The sequence below is a fragment of the Mixophyes fleayi genome, chromosome 1 (assembly GCF_038048845.1).
Source record: "Mixophyes fleayi isolate aMixFle1 chromosome 1, aMixFle1.hap1, whole genome shotgun sequence".
Taxonomy (NCBI): Eukaryota; Metazoa; Chordata; class Amphibia; order Anura; family Limnodynastidae; genus Mixophyes; species Mixophyes fleayi.
The window spans coordinates 29,284,086-29,306,910 of record NC_134402.1 but is presented as its reverse complement, the minus strand read 5'-3'; the positions used below and the strand labels follow the sequence as shown (position 1 = coordinate 29,306,910).

Sequence of the window (22,825 nt, the reverse complement as noted above, 5' to 3'; positions counted from 1 at the left end):
GTGAAATGTTACATTAATATCATTATCATCAATATTATTATAACTTTGCAGTCTGTGGATTGTTAATATTTAAACTGGGTTTTCCACGTTTTCTGAAGTCATACAATTGTTGCAAATATGTTGCAGTAAAATATAATATTTTTTGCACCATGATAGATCTCCTGCAATGTGTTTTTCTTAGGCACGGGGATAAGAGTAGGGAGAATGAAGGCTTTGCATGCAGTCTCTAGCAAAAAAAAATACAAATATACATATATTTCAAATAAGCAAATCCAATGAATAAACGAAATTTTAAATTCTGGAAGCTAGAGCCATCAGGAGGGAAAAGTAATTACCCAGACATGGTCAGAGATAGACGATACCAAGCCCTCCCTCTTGTAAGTGATTTATAATTTAAAGATAAAGCGTAATAAAGGCATAGATTGAATGCATCGCGTTGTGGGGAATGATTGCAATCTGACTGTGCAGCTGTAGGACAAGAGATGAGGTTTTTTTTCCTTTCCCCCCCTCACTGTGAACTGCACCAACTCCCCTGGGCTCAGCCCTCTGATGGGCTAATCGTGTCCCACCCCTGCCAAAATTGCATGTGATAGTTTTAGCCCATTATTTCTCACAACTTTTAATTTCTGCTTTACAAAGGATCATTGCCTTCGATAATTACAAAGACATGTCCTTGTGTGTGTCAGGAAGGCGTCCAGGGGGAAAGGAATCGTCTCTTTCTCCCATTCCTGCGTCACCTCCACTTAAAATACTGATAACAGGCTGCAGTGTGCAGAAATTATATATATATATATATATATATATATATATATATATATATATATATATATATATATAATATATGTGTGTGTATGTGTGTATATATATATATATATATATATATATATATATATATATATATATATATGTGGATATTGATATATATATATATATATATATATATATATATAATATATGTGTGTGTATGTGTATGTATATATATATGTGTATGTATATATATATATATATATATATATATATATATATATATAATATATGTGGATATTGATATATATATATATATATATATATGTCTATATATATGTAGAAATGTATATATATATATCTGAGATATATATATATACATTTCTACATATATATAGACATATATATATATATATATATATATATATATATATATATATATATATCTCAATATCCACATATATTTATATATATGTAAATCAACATAGATCCCATAATAAATTTCACCTTATTATAAATATTTTGATATGCATTTTTGCAAAAAAAATAAAAAATAAATGCAAGGCTCCTGTTTATTCACAGACGCACAGAAATCTCCTGCCCCGTGTATCTTAAATGTCACCCCATTTATTTCAAGTAACAAATATTTTCTCCAGTAATCTACCCAGCGCGGTCATTAAATCACCTTTTATTTATGAAAACACAGCATATAAGTGTTACTCTTTCCATGAAGAATGCCGCTCTGCAACACACTCAGTCTGAGGAATAAACTGTATTTCATTGCGCGTCATAATTATCTCCAGCTATATATTGTGCATGGAAAATAATACATCTCGTTCCGTGGCAGCCTCCTGGTTTATAATGGCACAATGTTCTAATCCATTTAGCCAGTTCCAACTGAGGCTTAGCATATCTGATCTGATGGTCTCTTTCTGTATATAAGTTCCTGCTATTGATCCCGCAATTATTTAAAAGAAATCCCATCACCTCCCACTTTTCCAAATAAGGCTATTTAGATACCGCACAGATGAATGGAGGTGTGCTGAGGGAGCGCTGCTGAGCCAGAAACCAGACAGCATCAGTGCTCACTGCTTCCCCTCACACCTCTCACTGCTCTCCCAGCTGATGGGGAGGACACACCACCGGCTCTTACCGCTCACTCTGCTCATTTAAACACCCGTCATTGGAAATTAGCATCAAGGGTTCTTTAAAAATCTGAGAGACCAGAGGCAATGCTGCAAGTTCCAACAGTCTTAGTGGCATCACTTGCTGATTTCTGACTTCTGGCTGGTGGAGCAAAAAGTCTGAGAAGATCATTAGATTGAGGGGAGTCCAAGTTTGGCAGGAGCCCATGGTCCCACTGAGCTGAGACTGGTACAAGGCTAAAGGACAGCAGGACTAGAGGTCCAGAAGGCTGAGAATCCCACAAGGTGTAAAGGACCAGAAGACTGAGAACTTCTCAAGGTGTAAAGGACCAGAAGATCGAGGACTCTACAAAGTGTAGAGGACCAGGATACTGAGAGGTCTGCAAGGTGTAGAGAACCAGAAGACCTGAGATAGTCCACAAGGTGTACAGGACCAGAAGACCTGAGATAGTCCACAAAGTGTACAGGATCAGAAGACCTGAGATAGTCCACAAGGTGTACAGGACCAGAAGACCTGAGATTGTCCACAAGGTGTACAGGTCCAGAAGACTCAGGATCCTACCAGGAACAAAAGGCAGCGAGAATCACAAGACTGAGAGAATCGTACCCAGCTTGAAGGCACCTCTCAGACGACCGGTACTATGACTCCCGTGTGCTGCTCCAGCGTTTAACCTGGGGGCATCTGAAGTTTGCACGGCGAGGACCTGCATTCTTCCTCCAGAGACCAGTGACTGAGCAATGAACGTGAGCAGGGACAAGGCTCAAGTGGACATCCCAATGCCGCAGGCACAAGCAGCAGTTGTAGTGGAGGCAGTGTCCTGCAGCTTGCACGGGGAAATCATGGACAACCATGGGGACCAGAGGCTGTCCGCCAACGACCTCCCGGTTTTTGTCTGTCCCAGGGATAGGCAAGGGGACAATCAGAATGGCAATACCCCTGGGCAAGAGGGCTTAGTGGCTGGTCCTCTAGTCGTTCACAGAACCACTTCTTTTTCTGTCCTGGACATCCTGGACCCTAATAAATTCAATAGCAAGCAGAGACATTGCACAATAGTATACAAGTCTTCCAGTGACTATATAGTGAGGGGTGAGGACAAGAATGAAGACGCTACCATTGACTTACCTAACCAGAAACCCTTCCTAGAAGACTTTGATAACTGCAAAAAGTCCCCTGATGTTCTAAGTAAGTTCCTCACCTAATGTATCATTAACTCTCTCTATAAGGTACATTGACAGCTATGAAGATTTCTGTATGTGTATATTCCTAGCAGGTAGTGTATACTCATATAATGGGTTAAATACAATTAATATAATCGCATGCATTGTGTACACAGAGAAAGCCACAAAAACTGTTACTGTGATTAATGAGTGAGATTGAACCTGTACCTGCCTAATATGACGAAATGACCGCTAATGTAATTGTTACTTTGTGCACTAAAATATATGATATGACTACATTAAAAATGACAAGGGAAATAATTATACAATTAATATTATGAAGCCTCCATTTAGCTGGCTGGAGTTTTATCTATGGTAGTATGCTCTATCGCAATAATATTTAAAATTGACATATCAGCAAAAATGCTGCAACAAAGTTAAGAAAGTACATTTTCAAGTCACTTTTTTTATTTTAAACAACCGGATGCAGTAAGTTTCTAAAGGGCGGCTTATTTTAGCAGCAATTAAAATGTAAAAATGTTCCTTTCATATCTGTGATATGGTCTCTATGGGGTTCTCCGTCTTGTGTGGAACTACAAGTCACAGCATGTCCTATTACGTATTTTCCGGGCAGCCTGTGGCTTCACAGCTGTTATGGTACTTACTGGACACAGCCAGAGGCTGACATGACATGCTGTGACTTATGGTTCCCCAGCAGCTGGATACTATTTTCTGTGCTAGGATCCCCCTGCCCCTGAGAACATGACAGATCATAGACTGCTTTGCAATCAATAATATCTAGTTAAGGGTCTCAGCAGTGTCTAAGTTTGTTCTCAAATTGTCCTCTAACCTTTTTTTTTGTTTTGTTTCACAATGATCGGCCAGCAAGGGGTTAAAGCCACGCAGGACAGGTCTACTAGCGCTTGGGGCGACACATTTCATTTTCTCTCTCCCCTTTGGCTTTTTCAGGACAAATCAGACTAATTGTGACAAAACGCCGGTTATCTCTGGAAAAACAATTAAATTCCTTCGATTACATTTAAGGGAAAATGTGCTTAGCACAAGTAAAGAGCTGTGATAATGGGGGGGATCGCCCCAGCGTGCAATGTAGGACTGGCCCGGTCGATATCCTATTATCGAATTGTGCGTATCTCTTTCATGCAGCTTGCAAACTCTCTCCTAACATCTAAATTATAGGGTCAAAATTCGGATAATTACTCGATTAAAACCTATTACACTTATTAGGGTGTCTATTGATCGAGAATTGCATTCGACCCAGGCAACAAATTGCTTTTTTGGGTTTATAATATTACAATTTTCTCAAACATACTTTACATATATTTAATATATAATGTAATGCCGCCAGGATATGACCGAATAACATTATTATTATTATAATTATTATTATTATTATTATTATTATTATTATTATTATTATTATTTAATAGTGTTATATAGTATGATCTTATAGAGGTATAATTATACAGTTAAAATCGTATATTTAAAATAGGAATTTGAATGAATATATTTAAGTACCTAATGGTATTCTACAGATTTTTTGGGGATACAGACATTTCAGTTATTTTTCCTGTGAATCGTCCTACAAGAAGGATATTGTAGTATATTTATAATAACTGGGGAGAACCCCATTTTAAATATGTTACAGGATAAATGAATTGCAGACTAGTATAGACGTGACAACTTCGATTGGAAAGGTGGGATTAAACGATCAAATGGAAGTGGAAAGTAAAGATTGATTGAAATAGATATTATCATGTTAATTGTAAAAAAATTTCCCCCAAAATATATTCCAGCACGATACATTATTATACGATTTAATGTTTTAAAGAACAGGGTGAAATATTTATCTCTGTCAATGAAATTAAATAAGAGAAAAGTATTGAAATATTTTTTTTTATTTTTCAAAGACCGGTTGTTGCTTTTCACCCTCCTTAGAAATTCATATTCATTCTCAATTGTCAGTCGCCTGTTTCTGTCATTCCTGTACAAATGTTCAACACCTAAAAATGTCATATACTTATATCTTAATAAGTTTGTTAAATCGAAGCCACGAAGTTATGGGTTTATTCAACAAACTTTAAATATTTGCACCAATTTTCAACATAGGAAGAATATAATTTCAAATACCATAATCAGGAGGTGAAAGGTTAGTATTAAAGTGAAAATATGTATTTATCTTTCAACACCACAGTAGGTAACTTTACATATATATAATCTAGGTTGAATTTATGAATTATATATATATATATATATATATATATATATATATATATATATAATTCATAAATTCAACCTAGATTATGCATTCATATATATTCCATATACAACACGTGTACATAAATAATAATAATAATAATAATAATAATAATAATGGATAGATAGATAGATAGACACCCAATTGTAAAGCGCTACGGAATATGTTGGCGCTATATAAATAAATGATGATGATGATTGATGATGATAGATCATATAGGTCGGTGTTCTCACTCCCAATTACAATTAAGCATAACAATTGTATTTATACAGATCTGACACCCACTGTCATGTTTGGGGACATTGTTGGACTTGTTGACCACATCACACACATGTGTGTTTTTCTGCAGAACTTCCTCGCAGGCAAACAGCGCAGAACACGTGTTTTCTCTGGCTGAGCACTCATGCAAGACTCCCATTGATTGCCTGCTGGCGTGCTTTACAGTCTCACAATAAAACAATGTATTTGGCTGTATAGGTTTTTATTGTAAAGAATGATATGGACAGGGAGATGTAACCTGGGCCTGGAGACAAGTACAATTCATGTAGGAGATTGATCTGTGCCCTGACTCTATATTCTAAACAAGACAGATAACCAGCCTGCTCACACTGTCCTGGGTGTAGGATCCACCTATTGGCTGACACAGTACGTGGAGGTAGAGAGGTAGAGATCCCCTCTGAAAGCTATTTTGCAGCAAATTAACACTCACATTCCTGCCTCCATACAAAGCGTCGACAGCAATTTGGAGGAATGGATATTGGAGTAAAAAAAAAGTGAAAAAGTTTGCAATTTTAGTAAAAAAAAAAAAAAATGGCAAAATAATTATTATATTATTATTATTATTTAAATATTTCCTTTAAAAAAACCGATATTGCGACTTAATAACTTCAAATAATAATCATAATGGCAACAATAATTATAAGAATAAAAAAAATTGTCGTTCAATTGAGGTTATTAAACTAAAAAATAAATTAGGAAATCCCAGTAGACAACTGATACTTTTGGTGCAGAAACTGCCCATACTGTGTAATGTCCTATTGTGTAGTATCCCTACATTTCATCCCGATCTTTATGAGTGAGTGGTGAATCCAGGTTCATTAGTGGAAATCTGTTTGGGGATCACATTGGTTTGGTGAATTAAAATTAAAGTAATTATTTCTTCGGTAAAACACTTATGCTTAATGAAGTTGCCATTAGGGTTTCCTTAAATTAATACCACTAGATTTACATCACAGAGGTTAGTTATGTTATTGTGCAATTCTTCGTGATCACGTAAATTTCAAATTCTTTAAACAGTTGTTCTGTGTGTTATTCTTGAATACAGGTGTGTGGCATCTTTGTGTAATCTTTGTATACTGGTGTGTATATAAATGTTTAATTCTTGTATTCTTTTTGTGAATGTGCAACTATTGCATACAGGTTTTTTTGATGTATGTGTAATTCCTGTGTACAGGTGTATTACATCTATATAGGTATTTTGTGACCATATGTGATTCCTGAAAACAGGTGTCTGTTATTCCTCATTCCTCGTATTGTGTTTATTACCCCCCCCCCCCCCCCCCCCATTTCTTTAGTGGATTTACGCTTAATTCACCTTCCTTCCTTTAGATGTATTAAGAAATTCAGACTTTTTACTCCAATTGTTTTTTTTATATAACATATATATTTAAAGCCCAGAGAGAGAGAGTGGAAGTTTCTCTTGGTTGAAATATTTTGAATATGTTTATTTGGAAAAGTTTTAAAAAATTAACATACCCATAGTCTCTATTAAACATGAAAAACAATATTTGGCTAATCATGAAATATAGTAAAAAAAACCAGACAAGTGTTTTGTATAGAATGTTATAATTAGCACATCCTCAGTGGGTGATGAGAGGATTCCTGTTTGCTGTATTCAAATACCAAAATAGATATTATTTATCTGATTAACAGATTAATACACATCCGGTCGAACCAGTCTACAGATCCTACTGTCTGTTATTGTAATTAATTGTGTGTTCTGTTAGATCTGTCCAGATTCTTTGGATATTCCTCTGGTGAAATGATTTCACTTATGGGATCCCTGCGCCTTGTCTGGATGGCAGTTTCATTGGGAGTTACAGCTGTTTTATATTTGTATTAAACCGTTTAATTGCAGGTTACAGGGAGAGAGAAAAGGGTTCAGCTAGAAACATCAATACTTCCCCATGTAACAGATTGTCACAGCAGTGATTGACACGTCCTCTAGGTCCATTCTGATGCAGATGCTGGCGATAGACTCATGAGTCATGATGCATTTTTTTTTTAAAAAAAATATTCTGCAATATTTTGCTACCTCTTATCTCTTGTCGTGTGTTTGCTTTGGATGCTGACGTGTGATGAGCATTCGTCTTATTTAAGCAGTGATTGATGTGTTTAGCAACCTTAGGTAACCTGTCTCTCCCCACCAGTGGTTGTGGAAATACAAGCAGGGCACGCTGGGCTTTTTAGTTCCACAACAGCTGAAGGTTGCCTAATCTTGATTGACAGGGATGAGAGAATAGAGTCACTACCTCTTGGTGGACAGCAGGGGGCGCACTTCTCTAACCACATTGCTTTCTGTTGCAGAGGACGGGGAGCTGTACCAGCAGGCTGGAGAGGAATGTCAGAACCAGGACTTCAGCCCCAGTCCTGGCAGTGACCTGGAGGACGAGGAGGATGAGGAGGATGAAGAGCTTTGCAGTGAGGAGAGCACCCAGGACAGGGACTCTGGTGGAGCGGCTGCAGAGGCCGAGGATGGCCCGGGGGGTCAGATGAACCCGTCCTGCTCACAACAGGGCACTGGCAGCAAGCAGCAGGGCCAGCAGCAGCAGGGCCAGCACGGCAAGCCCAAGAGGAAGCGCACGGGCTCGGACTCCAAGTCGGGCAAGCCGCGGAGAGCTCGCACCGCTTTCACCTATGAACAGCTGGTGGCGCTAGAGAACAAGTTCAAGTCCACCCGGTACCTGTCGGTGTGCGAGCGGCTGAACCTGGCGCTGTCCCTCAGCCTGACCGAGACCCAGGTCAAGATCTGGTTCCAGAACCGGCGCACCAAGTGGAAGAAGCAGAACCCCGGAGCCGACACCAGCGCCCCTACAGGAGGCTCCAACCACGGGGGAGGGTCTGGGGGCCCCAATATGGGCGGGGGGCTCAGCCCTCTCAGTCATTCCCCCACTATGGGGAACCCCTTGGGCATGCATGGTCACCCGGGGTACCCAACCCATGGCCCTAGTGGGCTGATGTGTGCCGCCCAGCTGCCCTTCCTCTCCGGCCCCGCAGTCCTGTCCCCCTTCGTCCTGAGCTCTCAGTCTTACGGGGCCCCAGCCTTCTACGCCCACTCCCACTTATAAGAGGGCGCCCACTGACTCTCAATCCTATGTATAGCTCTGAAAGTGCCCACACAAGGGGCAGATAACTCACCCCCAGGCAGGGCAATGCCCCTGTGGGTTACATTAACTCAAGCTGATGGCATAAAAATCCCCCTGGGGGTGGGGGGCGATATTTTACAAAATGGGGCACTAATAGTGCCCCATAAGTGACACGGGACCTTCCTTTTAAAAAGTCATTTGGAGGACCACGTACAAATCAGGACAGGTGAAGCCGGTGATATCATATATAATGCATCACTTACTGTAAATTATCTGCATATTAGAATCCACTGAGGTTCTGTGTCCGCAGGAAGCTATGGGTCATGTACAGATCACAGGGATCCAGGTTCTTCTAATATTCCTAATAATTTACATTACAGGTGCATTATTTCTTATAATACACAACTTTCCCTGATGAACACTGTAGTGATGACATGGGAATTTACTGTTTATACAGCTATTTACAGGAGATTATACATATAGTATTATCACTTGTGTATTATATAAATATACAGTATATGACACTGTTATACAGCACAATAGCTCACTGACTTTTGACATGCACTGTAGGTAGGAAGGTAACACATCTAATCACCCCACTTTCAGACTGATTAGACACTAATTAAATAAGGGGAGCACTTTAATGAGAAGTTTCTGCCCATGCAGTTTTCTATGTATAGACTATGAGGAACAGGTTTAATTTATAAATTGGGCAGCCCTGGAGAGAACTTATTAAGCGTCTAGATGTCCCTTCAAATGCTACAGTGAAGTCTGAGTTGATTATTTATTTTTCTAATAGAATTTGTGTTTTTTTCTGCCTACAACCCCGAGAGAGCAATCGTCCAGTCTCCAATGCACCATTACTAATGACATTTGCAGTACTTGGCAGCCACGGTCAAGGGGAAAAAAAACATTGAAATGACCATTGTTTTATAATAATGTTATTATATGACTTATTTCTGTATTGAAAGACAGACGGCCATTAGCATTGCATTGCTCACAAACTTCCTATTCCTGAAAATGGACTACTGCAACCACAGACTTCTGAATATTCGGGGTGTAAATAATATTTGGTTTACGAATTGGGGGACATTTTTTCATAAGAAAAAATAAAAATTAAAAACGAATGATGGATAAAAAAAAAAAAAAAATCACATTTTTATTGTGTGTCCATTTTCCTCTCAGGGCTAATATAGGAGTTTAGAAACTGCATTGTTGAAACAAACAATGGATTTTCCTTTCGTGATATCACGATATACAGTATGTATTATTTATCCAATTATCTAAGAAGAGAAGATTACTGTCACTGAGTTCTGCAAACTCCCTGGCAGGGAACGGGTTAACATCCAATTAACCAATCCGATTGCGATTATTTTATTTTCTTGTATTTGCTTATTTGTGTATATAAGTATAATGATGATGATGATGATGTTTAATTTTATATTTAATGTATGACAATTGGGCGTTATTATAGAAACAATTTCAAGCACTTTGCTGAGAACTTTAAACCTTGGACAATAAATAGTAACTGAAAAATATTTTCTCTTTGGGTGTTTTTTTTTTAAATTAATTTTAGATTTGTTTCTTTGGTTGTTTTTTTTATTATTTAGTTTATGGGAACGAAACTGTAAAATATGATCCTGAAAATAAAATACATATATGAAGGCGATCACTGTATATACCATCTAATCTATAATACATACCTCCAAAATTCATATTTTCAAATATCATGATGTAAAATAAATCCGGCTTGTGAGATTATTCAGTTGCAGTAATATGGTTACATTCCTCTTAGACAAATAAAATAGAAATCATTCAAAATGTTCTGCAATTTTATTTAATCCAACCCCATATTTGTTATGCAGAGAATGAACGAACACAATTATTATGTAATAGCGAATTCTTTCTTTTTATTTTTCTACATTAACACGGATACAATACTCTGATTCCCACATACATTGCTCAGTGGATAGATATTTGGCGTTCACATTCCAGGACACTCACACTCACCTGAATGATACCCACCAAATAAGCTGGATATTTAGATTGTACAAAGATTTAGGGAACGACCTATGTAGTAAGACATACTGCCCCTAGAAATATCAGCCACACACCCAAAGGAACACACACACATCATCAATACGGTACAGAAAGGGATAATATTATAATGTGACCCTTGTTTAAATGTATTCTAGGTTATATTTGGAATAGATGCTCAGAAATTGTGCTACTTCTTTAAATTGCACACGTGTATGACAGATAGATAGATAGATAGATTGATATGAGATAGATAGATATTAGATAGATGGATATATAGATATGAGATAGATAGATAGATAAATGGATGGATAGATATTAGATATATAGATAGATATGAGACAGATAGATATGAGATAGATAGATAGATGGATGGATAGATATTAGATAGATAGATAGATAGATAGATAGATAGATAGATATGAGATAGATAGATAGATAGATAGATAGATAGATAGATAGATAGATAGATATGAGTTAGGTAGGTAGATAGAGATAAGATAGATATACAATAGATTGATAGATAGCTATTAGATATAAGATAGATATAAGATAGCTTGCTAGCTAGATAGATAAATATGAAATATATAGATAGATATATATGACATATATAAATATGAGATAGATAGATAAATAGATATGAGATAGATAAATATGAGATAGATAGATAGATAGATAGATAGATAGATTGATAGATAAATATGAGATGATAGATAGATAGATAGATAGATATGACATATATAAATATGAGATAGATAGATATAAGATAGCGAGATAGATAGATAGATAGATATGAGATAGATAGATAGATGTGAGATAGATAGATAGATAGATAGATAGATAGATAGATAGATAGATATGAGATAGATAGATAGATAGATAGATAGATAGATATGAGATAGATAGATATGAGATAGAGAGATAGATAGATATGAGATAGATAGATATGAGATATATAGATAGATAGATAGATAGATAGATATGAGATAGAGGTCACATAACAATTACAATGGTTACTATATTTAGTGGCTCAGTGGTCACCACAGAAGATATGACTAACAGATGTAGCCCGATATACTGTGGTGTTGTGCCTGCCACAAATAAGCTCTGAGTGGATGGATGTAGCGCTCAGCTGACTACACACCCAGCAGTTTACCAGGCACTTCAGCATCCTGCAGCCGCTGTGTGACAGTATTAAATGATATCTCTCTAATCCCATTAGCTCCTTCCTCTTGTTGGCTTCCTTGAGTGAGCATTTTTGACAACCTTTACTGCGGCTGCTGACACTTGAAGCGTGAGCAAGTTATAATTTCTGACAGGGAAATTACATCTTTCCGCAGACATTGATGCCTGGCAATGTAAATGGCAGTGGGGAGATGGGACGGATAGCAGGAAACACCAGCACACACAATGATAGTACCGACAGTGTCCGCCAGATGGCGCAATAAATATACTTTTGTTCTTGCAGCAGTTCGCTGCCCCTATAGCACCACGTTAGAGCAGCCTTTTCATCCAACTGTGTCTCTGTCCTCTCGTATTGTCCCTTTTGTTAATTATGATCAGTATATATTTGTAGACAACCCCTTCATTAGCTACCAAAAGTGTATTTTTGACTGCCAAGTGTACAATAACACCATTAGCCAGTGGTATTTGCAGCTAATGTAATCCAATATCCACTGTACGGATTTGCAAGGCCTGTCTATAATTGGGAGAAAACATATTATAATAAAACATTTTTAGTTTTGCTTTTTTGGGTATTTCAAACGCTGGGAGGTGCTGTAAATTGTCTATCTTCCCTCATTACTTATCCCACTTTTTATCCACTTTGACTCTCTGCAGCTTCTTCTTGTCACCTGGGAGTTATTTCAAAAGATTTATGATATCAATGTGCTCTGGATTTATCCTACAAGCGCTGTCTATTTTAAGTTATTATTATTAAATAAATGAAAGATGATTATCGGTCACTAGGAAGATTGAGCACAAAGTGGAAGGTAAAGAGGGATATTTATAGGCACAAAGTTTTCTCCAGCGAAATGACACCCAAATTACAGTCTGCACTTCCATCATCCCTCATTTCCCCCAGTGCACAGACTCCTGGGGGTAAATGTATCAAGCTGAGAGTCTTCCGTTGGTTTTGAAAAACCAATCGGATTCTAGCTGTCATTTATTTAGTACATTCTACAAAATGATAGCTAGAATCTGATTGGTTGCTATAGGCAACATCTCCACTTTTCAAACTCGCCGGAAAACTCTCAGATTGATACATTTACCCCTTGTTGTTTTACAGGAGTGCAGTAGCCGGGACTATATCAACTAACCCCTTAGCAACTGTTAGAAGTGCTGATCTCAGTACATCCTGATCTGATGGATAAATTGAGGATTGGCTGCTCACAGTAGGAGCCTAAACGCAGAGGAGATGGTCCAGGATCCCTCATGCACCCCAGCTAAGGTACTGTACACTAAGTAAATTGAAAGAATTGTATAATGTTAGCTGTTGTGACAGTGAGCATGATACTACTATTATTAGTGAGTTAACTCCGTGCACACAATTGATCCTCATTGTGTAAGACAGAAAAAAAGAAGAAAACCTGGTGAAAATAAAATATAAAAAGTTTGAGATTTGTTTCCCTTAACCCATTCCCCTGCACGGGCAGATTGTAACACCCTCTCTACATGATACAGAAATATTTTGAATGGTTGTCACCAACAAATGTAATGCAGACAACTTAAAATCACTAGATAAACTCCCTTAATTTGGTTTTAACACCAGGGGTCGTAACACCTTTCCTGAGTCTTACACTATAAAGACTAGTGTAGCATTAGGTGGCCCAGGTATTACACCAGCTGATCAGAGGAAAGGATTGTTATCAAAGCCATTAACACCGGTGGAGGCGGGGCTTACCGTGAGTCAGGATGCGGAACGCCCACAAACAGGTGTTGTTACTCCCCTTTAGTTTAGCCTCCTCCTCCCTTCCTCACGTGTAATACTCTTGGCATCTCCAGCAGTTGCAGGACCATTGGTGCAGCAAGTGGGGTGCACCGGGGCCCATGGCGATAATGGGGCCCGCTACACAGGGAACTAGTGAGCTGTGGGCCCCCGGTTCCCTCTTCCCCGGTTTCCTGCATCGGGGACTCACAACTCACTAGTTCTGCCTCTGATCTCCAGGTGTGATGTCCCTATTTATGCAGTAGGCAGCCAATCACATTTGGAGGAAATATTCATAGTCATGTGAATGTAACTATGGGATTTGAACCATTATTCTTTCTTTAAATAACTCTGCACATGTGATGTCAACGTAAAATAAAAAGCACCTGTAGGATAAATACATGGATTTTAGCTGCCTACTTCAGTATGCCTAAGAAAACCCACGTTTGCACAGTGCTTCTGATGAACTGATCCTACTATGAAGACAACTGCACCATAACAACGTCTCTTCCTCATCATGTTTTTTTTTTTTCTTCCAAGTATTATCCTTCTTGTACATCTGGAAGGTTACAGGAGGTTTTGCAAAAACAAAGCAAAACAAAAAAAATGCTGTCACCCATCTTGCTGTCTTTTAGCATTCTTTTCTTTCTTAGCAGCACTTAGGAATATGAAAGGCTGTGAGAACAGACCTGGGGTATATTTACTAAACTGAAAAAGTGGAGATGTTGCCTATAGCAACCAATCAGATTCTAGCTGTCATTTTGTAGAATGTACTAAATAAATGATAACTAGAATCTGATTGGTTGCTATAGGCAACATCTCCACTTTTTCAAACCCGCAGTTTAGTAAATACACCTCTAGGAGTCCAGACGAACAATTGATCTACAGGATCTGTCTTTATTTTCTTCTACTTTGTGTTGTACATTTGTTCTATACACATTATGATGATCAGATTAAATGGTCCAGTGGCAATAACTGAACATGCTGTAGATTTGTTTCTACTGAGATGAAGGGCGTCAGATCCAGGAACATCAGGAAGTTTGTGCGATTTTCAGAAGTATAAGGACTGGAATCGCAATGTATTAACGTGACAGCTTTCAGCACCACAGATAGCGTTCAATATATTACAATCTACATAAACACTCTAATAGGATACACATAAATATATATTTCCCCCAGAAACAGAAATAATATAACATAGTTCCAGGGAATGGAGCTGATATTGTGTAGAAGTAATTTTTCTATTATGGATTTCTCAAAAATCTAATAAGGACCATGGTTCAGAGTGTTGGTCTTGTCCTCAGTCTGATATAAGTATCCCTCATTCAGAAGAAGACCATGTTGGAGGCCCCCTGTATATCTTGGCATTACCCACAGTGAGTACACAGAGTACTGACCTCTTGGAAATTGCCCCAAAATGCAGCTGTGATACGGATCAGAGATCCAAATCCGGACATGCTACTATTAATAACTTATGATTCTGGACTGCCATGGCAACCACAGTCACACGGCATGTCTGCATGTGATGTGCTTCCTGTCTACCGTCTACCATCACATCGCTGAGAGCAGTCAGTCTGTGTCTGTGTAGAAGACTGTGTCTGGCAGCCACTTTTGTTTGCCAATATCTTAGAAGGTATTTCACTTGCTATTTGAGGAAGATTTTATATATATATATATATATATATATATATATATATATATATATATATATATCTATATCTCTATAGATAGATAGATATATATAGATATATAGCTATATACACACATACATATGGGATCATGCTTTAATTGATCATTATAAGATGCAGATAGGTCCTGTGGCAGAAGGTATCGCTGAGGAGAGAAGAGTTTATCTGATGTGTCTTCTGCTACATCCTGAGGTTTATAAACCACCCGTCACAACTTTGGGTATCTCTGTCTCAGATTGATTGAAAAAAAACAACTTTTGTTTCCTGCTGCAACAGGACGAGAGTCAGAGCTGGATTAAGGTTTTGGGGGGCACTTAAATCAGGGGGGCTGTTACGGTCTAAAATGAAGAGCATAGTGTCATCGTTCCAACCTTTGCTGACGTCTGCTGCTGAAGCTTAAGGCAGGTGATGGATAGCGACAAATCGCACCTAGCGACCGGCCAGGGTGCGCTCTCTAAATTACTCTGGTGGTAATGAAATTAGGATGAGGAGATTATTAGTAATTATACTGAATATTACAAAAATACAATTAATCAATACATTATACTGATCATTATTTAATCTATATATCATATTATACTAATCAATGGTATTATAATACTGAAATAATATTTGATATAAAAATCCATACAACCTTTTCAAGCTTATTCAGTTTGGAAACCCTCCGGAATTTACATCATCCTAGACAACTCCGCCTGAGTCCTTACAATAATCGGCCAGGTGGAGAATAAATGGAACGCTCTATAGCTATGTCTAATCTAAGATGAGTGCAGAAAGAGTTAAATGTTTAATCGGAGATCTCCATCCTGAGAAGCATTATTGCGCATCCGCTGTTCAGTGTAACCCTGCAGAATGGATGTCTCCTAATAAGTTACATTTTTAAGACCTTTATTTCTTCAGAATTCGCTCCTCCAGCTTTAAATAAGTTGCGAGTATGGACTTCATTGCATTCCATGGTACATTACATACTTTTTTAGCATGCACAGCGTAATTGATAATTGTATTAGAAAACTATGATGCCAACCCACTTCCAATCAATGTATGCAGACAACCATGAGCTACACAAGAGAGTGGGTTGTCCAATCAAGTTTATTTTTTAAAACAAACCAACCTTCCATTATTCCCAATTTAAAAATTAGGACAAATAAAGGCTATTTACTAAAAATAAGTGCACACGTGCTCAGTGATGTAACCCATAGTAAGTGAGCAATTTTTAAATCAAAAGCTGACTGTCTGTTGTTGGTTACTGCAATAGGCAACTTTGCTCTAATACTAGTACGTAGCTTCCCCGTTTCGCTCTTTCAAAGGGGAAAAAGTTCTGTTTTCACATTGTTTTCCTCAAACTTTACCTGCTTTCTGTATATCAATGATACACTGCAGGGGTGACCCTCTATCCTTCAAAAGGGCCACACTGTACCCATAAGCTCAGATAAAACAATACATATAATCAAAGAAAGAAACACCTATCTGTAATATCAGCAGGCATTATAAACCAGTGTTACAAGCTATATATGTACTGAGTTTTAATTTCACCCCTCCACTAATACCCTGTACAGTCATGGCCAAAAGTTTTGAGAATGACACAAATATTATTTTTTACACAGTCTGCTGCCTCAGTTTTTATAATGGCAATTTGCATATACTCCAGAATGTCATGAAGAGTGATCAGATAAATTGCAATTAATTTCAAAGTCCCTCTTTTGCCATGACAATGAAGTTTATCCCAAAAACAACATTTACACTGCATTCCAGCCTTCACACAAAAGGACCAGCTGACATCAGGTCAATGATTCTCTCATTAACACAGGTGAGAGTGTTGACGAGGACAAGGCTGGAGATCACTCTGTCATGCTGATTGAGTTAGAATAACAAACTGGAAGATTTAAAAGGAGGGTGCTGCTTGAAATCATTGTTCTTTCTCTGTTAACCATGGTTACCTGCAAGGAAACACGTGCAGTCATCATTGCTTTGCACATAAGGGCTTCACAGGCAAGGATATTGCTTCTAGTAAGATTGCACCTAAATCAACCATTTATCGGATCATCAGGAACTTCAAGGAGAGAGATTTAATAGTTGTGAAGAAGGCATCAGGGTGCCAAAGAACGTCCAGCAAGCACTAGGACCGTCTCCTAAAGTTGATTCGGCAGCGGGATCGGGGCACCACCAGTTCAGAGCTTGCCCAGGAATGGCAGCAGGCAGGTGTGAGTGCATCTGCACGCACAGTGAGGCAAAGACTTTTGGAGGATGGCCTGGTGTCAAGAAGGCCACAAGGAAGTTACTTCTCTCCAGGGAAAACATCAGGGACAGACTGATTTTCTGCAAAAGGTACATGGATTGGACTGTTGAGTACTGGGGTAAAGTCATTTTCTCTGATGAATCCCCTTTCAGATTGTTTGGGAAATCTGGAAAACCACTTGTCTGGAGAAGGAAAGGTGAGCGCTACCATCAGTCCTGTGTCATGCCAACAGCAAAGCATCCTGAGACCATTCATGTGTGGGGTTGCTTCTCAGCCAAGGGAGTGGGCTCACTCACAATTTTGCCTAAGAACACAGCCATGAATAAAGAATGGTACCAAAACATCTTCCAAGAGCAACTTCTCCCAACCATCCAAGAACAGTTTGGTGATGGACAATGCCTTTTCCAGCATGATGGAGCACCTTGTCATAAGGCAAAAGTGATAACTAAGTGGCTCAGGGATCAAAACATCAAAATTTTGGGTCCATGGCCAGGAAACTCCCCAGACCTTAATCCCATTGAGAACTTGTAGTCAATCATCAAGAGGCGGGTGGACAAAAAACCCCCACAAATTCTGACAAACTCCAAGCATTGTTAAGGCAAGAATGGGCGGTCATCAGTCAGTATCTGGCCCAGAAGTTGATTGACAGCATGTCAGGGCGCATTGCAGAGGTCTTCAAAAAGAAGGGTCAACACTGCAAATATTGACTCTTTGCATAAACTTAATGTAATTGTCAATAAAAGCCTTTGACACTTATGAAATGCTGGTAATTTTACTTCAGTATAACACAGCAACATCTGACAAATAGGTCTAAAAACACTAAAGCAGCAACGTTCGTGAAAACCAATACTTGTGTCATTCTCAAAACTTTTGGCCATGACTGTAGACTGCGACAGAATTAGTGAGGTACTGTCGACATAAAAAGGAGAAAATATTGTAAAATCATAATTATCATCTGTACTTTAGTAGGATTTTTCCCCCCATCATTCTGTTTGAACAATTTGTGCAATTTAGAAATTCTTTATATTCAATTTTATTTGAATTGTCTTTTAAGGAATCTGTTGCATTGCAGACAAGCCCTGGACAGTTCTAGGTGTATGTTGAGGGCAATTGAGCCCCCACTGTGTGCAGGAGAATGTTCCCCACAAAGTTAAGTGTCAGCTCTAAATATTTTGGTCCTGTAGTGTAGCTACTGGCTCCTGTTGGCCCCGTACTGTAGCTACTGGCTCCTGTTGGCTCTGTAGTGTAGCTACTGGCTCCTGTTGGCTCTGTAGTGTAGCTACTGGCTTCTGTTGGATCCGTACTGTAGCTACTGGCTCCTGTTGGCTCCATACTGTAGCTACTGGTTCCTGTTGGCTCCGTACTGTAGCTACTGGCTCCTGTTGGCTCTGTAGTGTAGCTACTGGCTCCTGTTGGCTCTGTAGTGTAGCTACTGGCTCCTGTTGGCTCCATACTGTAGCTACTGGCTCCTGTTGGCTCCATACTGTAGGTACTGTACTGTTTATGCTTCATTCTCTCCATCTCAGCTTGTGCAGAGATGATGTTTACAGAGGAAACGACTGAGCAGATGACAAATATAAATTGATTTTGTAGTTGACATAAATATTTTACAGTCTACTGATATAAGCAAAACTCTAATGGCTGGATGAATAAATGAAAGCAATGGTCTATGCCGCTCAAACATTACCTTGTAATTATGTAAATTAAGGATAGAGGGAGAAAATGGTATGAAGCAATTGGGAAAATGTAGGCGCTTAATGTCCCTAATCTAATTAGCACATTTTTTAAGTTATCAGTGCTAATGGATTGAATTGGAGTTTGGAAGGGTTGTTTTTTTTTTTTTTTTAACTTGTTTGCTTTAAAGTGTACCCTTCACTTATACACATTGGAGGCAGCCATTTTGTAGGTGGAGTTGATATTAATCAGACTGAAGCACAACAAGTAACTTTGCAGTCATCCCTTAGTGATTTGTTAGCTTGATTATTGGTTTAACCCACATAATCTCTGTCTCCATTGTGTCTCAGAGACAGGTACACGTCCAATGTAATAAAATATTATGAACTTTCTATGGCACGTGTGCAGCCAGCATGACGTAGGGCTCCCAGAAAGGAGAGACCGAGCTCAGTTCGTCAAGGCCATTCAATGTAATATTTTGTATAACGGAATATGGGCAGCACGTTGGCTCAGTGGTTAGCACTTCTGCCTCACAGCACTGGGGTCATGAGTTCGATTCCCGACCATGGCCTTATCTGTGTGGAATTTGTATGTTCTCCCCGTGTTTGTGTGAATTTCCCCCCACACTCCAAAAACATTGTAGTAGGTTCATTGACTGCTATCGAATTGACCCTAGTCTGTGTGTGTTAGGGAATTTAGACTGTAAGCTCCGAGGGAGCAGGGACTTATGTGAGTGACAAGTATTCTCTATACAGCGCTGCGGAATTAGTAGCATTATATAAATAAAAGATGATTATGAACATATAGCCAATTATTGTTAGCGCTTTGGGACCATAGTTATAGGAAAAGTTAAACATGAGAATCCAGGAAAGTTTATAGAGTGAAAACATTACTTCTAAACTCACATCTGGAATGTGCAATCTTCATTAAATAACATTCTTGTTTTTCTTTAAAATACTGCTCATCTTAACCTTTTAGGTCTTAGACCACGAGTGCTGGGACCTTCATACTGAATCTACCACGGCTCACTGTTGTATGTGTTTGTTTTACACAGATAGGTATAATGTGCCTTTGAAGCCTATTACTTATATAGTGCTTAGATCTTGTTTTTGCATATAGACGTACACCTCAAATCAGAACGGGCAAAGCCATTTTGTTGTGGTAATTTCATGCTTTGTATAAAATCTGACATATCTGTACAAAAATAGGCACATGAGGTTTAGTACATGGAAAACTATTTTAAGTGGCTCTTCGACTTTTACTTAACTCCTAGAGGTAATAGTTACATCTGGCATGTGACCATTGCACAGAAATCAGGACTTGATTGGCGTAAAAAGTCAGGACTCATTTTATTCGAGGCATCCCTTGTTTTAGTAGATAAGAACCACCTATTTCAGTGTTGTCTAACCTGTGACACTCCAGGTGTTGTGAAACTACAAGTCCCAGCATACCCTTCCAGCAATAAGCTGCTTGCTATATGTTGGCAAAGCATGCTGGGACTTGTAGTTTCACAGGTTAGCAAACACTGACCTATTGGCTGCTATAGCTGGCTGGCGGTATGTTCTAAAGACTTAGATCCCACCCACCATTAGGACCTCACTCACTTCTAACCCCTGCTCCTGTTTTACATCACTGCATGATAACAAGCACATCTCCAGCACAGAGTACCCAGTCCTCTCCACCTCTGTATTCAATTATTTAGCGGTTACTTTATATATTTATTTATTTTTTATTTAGACAATGCAAACACAAATATGTCCAGCATGTAAATGTGTAGATTAAAAAAAAAAAAATGTGATTTTATTTTTTATATTAACAGTGCAAATTATTTATTACTTCTGTCCACTTGGAGGACCTGTACTATATTATGGTTATTAGAATTTTTAGGCCCGAGACAATGAGACCCAGAAGACCAGTCCAAGAGCTCAGCGGATCATTAGTTTGTAGGCATCTCGCCTTGACGCTTTTTGATATACATTCGGAAGAGATCTTCGGACAAGTCCAGCCAAACAATATAAGTTGCCCCTTTTACCACCGATAGAGGGGAACCATATCCGTTTAATGAGTTCTCCTTAATTTGTGTGGACATGGATTCTTTGGCTACTCCTTGTCTAATAGTTTGCCAGGAGTCCTCATCTGGTAGAGGACTGAATCCTGTCCCAAATCCGATTCAAGTTTCATTAACGGTTCAGCATTAGGAGAACGAAGCATGTGTTATAATAACAGGGAGAGGAGACCTGGCCTCTTGGGAACATAATGGCAGAGAGAGATGATCGTTCCAAACCATTTTTCCTTTGGAAAAGCTTGAAGAAAAGATCACAACAAAAGGTATTCAAGTAGCTTTGTCTGGGAAATGATGTCTCTGGGCGAATGAGCTGTAAGGAATGGAAGGTTGCGTAATCGCGGAAGCCCTAGGAAAGAATTCCAAAGAGCCAATTGTTTCCTATTTTAATCATGTAATTGTGTTCCCACTAATTCCTGGTCTTTACAAAACATGCACAGAAATAATAAAACTAATAATAATACTAAATAAAACATAATATAAAAGCACATAGTGTGGCTGGAATAAAGGCACAAAAAACTCTACACATACAAATACACACTGGTAGATTATGTGGAAAAAGGCTTATAATGTAAGTTGTATTATCATGACACACGTTCAGTTATTTGGCCCAATCACACGGTTTTGAAAGAATAAAAAAAAAAAAAACAGTGGAAAAAAATATACAAAAAAGTCTTGTCTGTAGTGTAAAATTCTTGTACATTCTCAAATTGTAATTATTTTAAAAATACATAAACTTTTCAAGTAAAATCGCATTATTGGGATAAAAGCAATAGATGGGGAACACACATTTTTGTTAGGGGGTGCTATTCTTTTAAATAAAGAAATCTGGGTAATCATGATTAAAATATCTATAATACCACAAAAGCCTACTGGGCGCTATAGTCTAACGTCATTATTTAATTTCTTTTTTCTCTGCATATCATTGCAATACTATATATTTTTTATTATTTTTTTAAAAACACATACAAATCTGTACAACGTTTTCAAGGGTTGGGAACCCAGGAAGTAGAACAAATTATGCAAATAAGTTAAGACATAATCATTAGGGAAAAATATATGTATATTACAACAATTTTTCTTTAAAGGTCTTTAAAACAAGTCTTCCATGTAAAAGCTGGCTGGATGGTTTATCTTTCTCCTGCGTTTTAATTTAATGCATAATTAAACTGGTTTGCAAACTTCTCATGTCGTCTCTGATCCATTTGGTTCATTGCGTTTATCACCCGTGTTCACTGATCCCCTGCAGGAGAGAGGAAGAGAGAGAGTCTGTTAGCCCAAAATAAGAACACACGACTCCGCTTATACCTTCCTCAAGACAAGTCGGAGTGTTTATAGCTATGCTAGAGAAGAAAAAATAATGAAGGAGGTATCATTAATTACTGATCGGACCTCCTAACGCTGCATAGATGAGGCAGAACAAATTAGACGTGTTAAGTAAATTAAGTACTGCAATACAAATAGTTTAATCCAACAAGGTTTTAATAACAGGAGTAAACAAATTGAACTCTCGGT

At 38.2% G+C, this 22,825-nt stretch overlaps 2 protein-coding genes across 3 annotated transcripts in view; one reads left to right on the top strand and one right to left on the bottom strand.

Annotated features, from left to right (window-relative positions):
• The first annotated feature begins 2,205 nt into the window (after positions 1-2,205).
• Positions 2,206-8,686, top strand: NKX1-1 (NK1 homeobox 1). Its single transcript, XM_075188629.1, has 2 exons — positions 2,206-3,072; positions 7,909-8,686. Exons 1-2 carry the CDS (start codon positions 2,628-2,630, stop codon positions 8,667-8,669), a joined length of 1,206 nt encoding a protein of 401 aa, XP_075044730.1. The 5' UTR covers positions 2,206-2,627; the 3' UTR covers positions 8,670-8,686.
• Positions 8,687-21,808: 13,122 nt separating this feature from the next.
• The window catches only part of UVSSA (UV stimulated scaffold protein A), a 59,933-nt gene continuing 58,916 nt past the window's right edge, over positions 21,809-22,825 (bottom strand). The window contains exon 14 of one of the 2 annotated variants that reach the window (XM_075194145.1): positions 21,809-22,540. In XM_075194145.1, coding sequence (XP_075050246.1) covers positions 22,533-22,540 — 8 coding nt within the window. In that variant the 3' untranslated portion in view covers positions 21,809-22,532. The other variant, XM_075194146.1, reaches the window with a different exon arrangement.

Coding starts and splice junctions, on each gene's coding strand:
- NKX1-1 (XM_075188629.1), top strand. CDS start 2,628: ATGAACGTGAGCAGGGACAAGGCTCAAGTGGACATCCCAATGCCGCAG. Junction 3,073..7,908: donor AAAGTCCCCTGATGTTCTAA/GTAAGTTCCTCA, acceptor TTTCTGTTGCAG/AGGACGGGGAGCTGTACCAG.